At 41.9% G+C, this 4,213-nt stretch overlaps 1 protein-coding gene across 1 annotated transcript; it reads right to left on the bottom strand.

Annotated features, from left to right (window-relative positions):
* Positions 1–1,950: 1,950 nt before the first annotated feature.
* hmx2 (H6 family homeobox 2) lies at positions 1,951–3,924 on the bottom strand (the record flags this gene model as incomplete). Its single annotated transcript, XM_084321412.1, has 2 exons — positions 1,951–2,510; positions 3,639–3,924. 2 exons carry the CDS (start codon positions 3,922–3,924, stop codon positions 1,951–1,953), a joined length of 846 nt encoding a protein of 281 aa, XP_084177538.1.
* Between the last annotated feature and the right edge of the window lie 289 nt (positions 3,925–4,213).

Here is a 4,213-nt window from a genome sequence, read left to right as displayed (position 1 = left end):
AAAGCTGGCAAATTACATGGTTTTATCGCAAACGTGTGTGTGTGTGTGTGTGTGTGTGTGTGTGTGTGTGTGTGTGTGTGTGTGTGTGTGTGTGTGTGTGTGTGTGTGTGTGTGTGTGTGTGTGTGTGTGTGTGTGTGTGTGTGGGCGCATGAGTGCGTGCGTGCGTGCGCGTGCGTGCGCATGCGTGCGTGCGTGCGTCTCGGCCTGTTTGGACTGAAACAGCATTAACTCATTGGTTATAGAAAAGGTGCACTTGGTATTTTTAACCTCCTGAAATCTTACACCAGTTCCTAAATTAAGCCAACGTATCTGTTGTTCAGAACTTTAACTGTAACCGATACACTATAGTTTGTACTCAGCCGGGTGAAATGGAATGGCGTCACAAAATGGAGATGAGAGTCTTGAACTTTGACAATACCTCTCCTTTTAAAAGGCCTGCCTGATGCTTGAGAGCTCTGTACTGATGACTTCAAATGACACAATATCCCGCCCAGGAGCCTGATTGGCCGGTGATGGTGTGCATCTCTTTTCCTTCCCCGCTGTGATGGCATGTGGCTACCACTATAAGTTAACCTTCTTTCCATGCCGTATAGTCTGCTGTACAGTGGACTCTGTAATACTTTAATATTTATATTATATATATTTCATATATATAATATTCACTTTAATATTTTAAATAATAGGCCTAGGCTTGAAAATGTATGCAGAATAAACACAATTGCAGCTATATCGACACAAGTTTATATTCAATGCTTGATATAGCAGAACAGACAGATAATTGAACCTTGCACCTTTCACACTGCATCTATGTAAATGTAGCCTACTATACAAATGTATATACAGTATATTTTAAATATATATCTGATTGAGTATAAATGTTATGAGTGTGTTCACATGTGTTTGATTGCATGTTTGGTTGGTCAATATACAATTATGAGCCAACCTACTGTCTATGGTGCCTCTTTCCCAACATCACGATAGCCTTTGCCTCACTTTACCCATATTTCAGTTATGAAGGCATGACAAATCCACGTATTGACTGGTTTCAACATATTAACTCACACAAAGACTGCATGGAGATAGGTCAGCTAAACCACTCACCACAGACTGTTGGTCATTTATTAACCTTTGAAAGAGCTGAAGTACAATGGAATTATCAAAAGAAAGAAAAAGGATATGAATCCAATATCTATGGGTTGGTTGGTGTAATTCAGACGAGCTCTCCGAGTTCATGATCAAGAAATTAAATGTTTTTTTTTTAATTATTAAGAACGTGGGTGAGCTAAACCTAATATCCCTTTAGAGTCAGGATATAGTTCAGCTTTTAAATTAAGTTGAAAACACAAATAAAACCAAACAAAAGAGATTTTCACTGATATAGAAAATTTATTGAATGAGCAGATCATTTTTGAAGGTCTAAATTACATTAAAAACAATGATATTTTCCTCAAATGGTAGAATTATGACCTGTCCTCATGGCTGTCAGCATCACACCCTGCAGGCTCATCTCAATAAATTCATATGGCCGATGCCCCATCAATATCTGATAACCATTCACATACAAGATAAAAATGTTTGAATTCACCATTTCGTTTTGAACTACTTTTCAAGCCATATATGTATTTATCTGTTGCATTATGAAATGCTAAATGTCCATAATAACGTCTTATTAATTTGTCAAAGGAGGAACAGGGAAATAAAACAATAAAGTATACAAAATCATTATCATTATACACATGGTGTATTTTATACATAGGGAAGCTTGATTGCTTTCTTGTGAGACATAGGCCTATTATAGTCGCTGCATAATAAGAAATACCGTATACTCAACAAATAAAGTATAATAATATGCATGGGTTATGTGTCAAGACATTTATAAGAATTTCTGTATTGTTTTGTAATGTGTTATTTTTGTGGACTCGTGTCGTCGTGATGACGAGCCCATAGAGTTAATATTCGATCTTGTTATACAGGTTGTATAACGGTAACCCTGGCAGGGTGCTCCCGGGGTAGTACAGGGGCGTCGGAAAGGCGATCGATCTTGGCACCGGCACCCGGAGTAAGGAGCTATCTCTAAAAACAAGCGGCATGCCCACTAGTGTCTGTGCGGAGGCGTGGGCCATGTTGGCCGCCTCCAGCTCGGCGGAGAGCTGTCGCTTCCACTTGTTCCTGCGGTTCTGGAACCACGTCTTGACCTGCGTCTCGGTCAGCTGCAGGCTGGACGCCAGGCAGGCCCGCTCGGAGCTGCTCAGGTAGCGTTTCATGTCGAAGGTGGACTCCAGCTGGTACACCTGACTCCGCGAGAAAACGGTGCGAGTCTTCTTCTTGGCCGAGTTGTTGCCCTCATGCTTGTCTTCGTCGCCCTCAACAGTCTGTCTTTCCTCCGATAACGGGGACCTTATTTGACTGCATGGTCTCCCCTGCTCCTCTTTGTAATCCTGCAGCAGCGGGGGCTGTGACAGCAGGTGCGGCCGCCCATGACTGCTCGAGAGAAGTCCTTTTGTGGAGCCTATAGAGAGTGAAGGGGGACATGCGGTATAATAAATAATCAGTTGTATTATAATAAGACCAATGGACCGATTCTATATCATATTTATGTAACATGTCAAAAATGCACAATAAATGCCCTGCCATATATATATACCCAAAGGCCCATGGGAAACAATATGGACGTATGAATTGTTTTTGTGTGTATACGTGTTATATTATTTACATAATAATGCACGACTTTGAGACATATTTAGCACAACACCAAACATATCGCCCCCCCCCCCCCCCCCCCCCCCCCGAAATAAATTAAAATTACAGGATTGTGCAACAACACGCCTGTTCTGCTCTCTCTGAGAGTTCATCAAGTGCGAACTTTGACTTGCTTAATCGACTGTTGAAAGCCTGTGACTGTTTTACATTTTCTTTTTTTTTTATAAAAAAAAAAAGAAATAAACAATTCAATATGAGTATCGCTGTACAGTAGTGGACTATTAATTAAACCGGGCTATATTTAACGCTCAATTGACGACTGTCGTTGTGAAAACATGTTTAATCAATTAGCAGACTCAATTAAATTTGAAACGAGATGACAAGCAGGGCTAATTATCTGACCTCTCCCCTCTTCACTGCAGTATTAATACACATTATAACCAGGCAGAATGATGTATGAATGTTATAGCTACTACAACCACAAGCTACTCAACGTGTACGTTTAGTGAAATCAGTGCAAAACTCACTGCCAACAAGTAGTAGCCATCATGTATCGTATTTTACGCTATACTTATCATTTATTCACTACTTGAGGACTTTACTGTGAATATTTTTGTTCGGTTTCCTCCCAATATTTGTTACGCAATATATGCCAATAATAAGTTCACAATTAACTTTAATTATCTTCGTTGTATTTATATTCCCCTAAATAGATTCACAAGTATACAACAGAAAACAGCCATAATTCGGTTTTACGCGCAATTAAAAAATACAACAACAACAAGAGTACACTATGAATTGAAAATGGGGGACCCTGATGTAAACAAGACAAACGTCTTTCTCTGGTCTGCATCCCCTTAACAATTGTGTATTGAGCCGCACTGTATTGTACCCAATCTGTTAAATAAAGTTTTCATTCATTCATTCAGTTTCTTACCTAAACGTGAGAAATTGCGTGGTTGATGCTGGTGGTGGGCGCATGGCTCGCTGCAGCGCCCGCGGTCCGAGCAGAAGCAGTCGGCCAACTCTTCCCCCCCGCTGCACTCCTCCTCCGAGGACACCGACAGCGAGCGCCTCCTCGGCGGCGGCAGCAGCAGCCCCTTGGAGAGGTCCTTCGCCCCGGAGCGCGGCGCATCGGACGGCGTGCCCAAGATAGACTGGATAGTGAAGGTGGAGATCGGCGCCGGCGAGCACTTGGTCCCGCTGTCTTCTGTGCTACTCATTCTCGATTCATAACAGTGGCAGTATCGGCTAGATCTTTGTTTCTCCTTGTAGTAGTCCGTAATTGTGGTTTTTCTATACAGTTGTTGCACCTTGTGCGTAAAAATATACTTCGTTGAAAATAGCGTGTTTTTTTATTGCGTTGTTTTTATGTTCAGGGGAGTTGTGGTTGTTTTTCTAGGAGCTCGCGGTGGAACATGGATGTATTCCTGGTGCACCTCCACGCGCTCTGGATCACAGGCAGTGCTGTCGCGGTACTTCATTTGCATGTAGGTAAGCTCCTGGCGGGCC

Source organism: Notolepis coatsorum (assembly GCF_963971535.1).
Source record: "Notolepis coatsorum genome assembly, chromosome: 9".
Lineage (NCBI taxonomy): Eukaryota > Metazoa > Chordata > Actinopteri > Aulopiformes > Paralepididae > Notolepis > Notolepis coatsorum.
The sequence above is the reverse complement of the archived record's forward strand: the minus strand, read 5'-3'. Positions and strand labels throughout refer to the sequence as shown.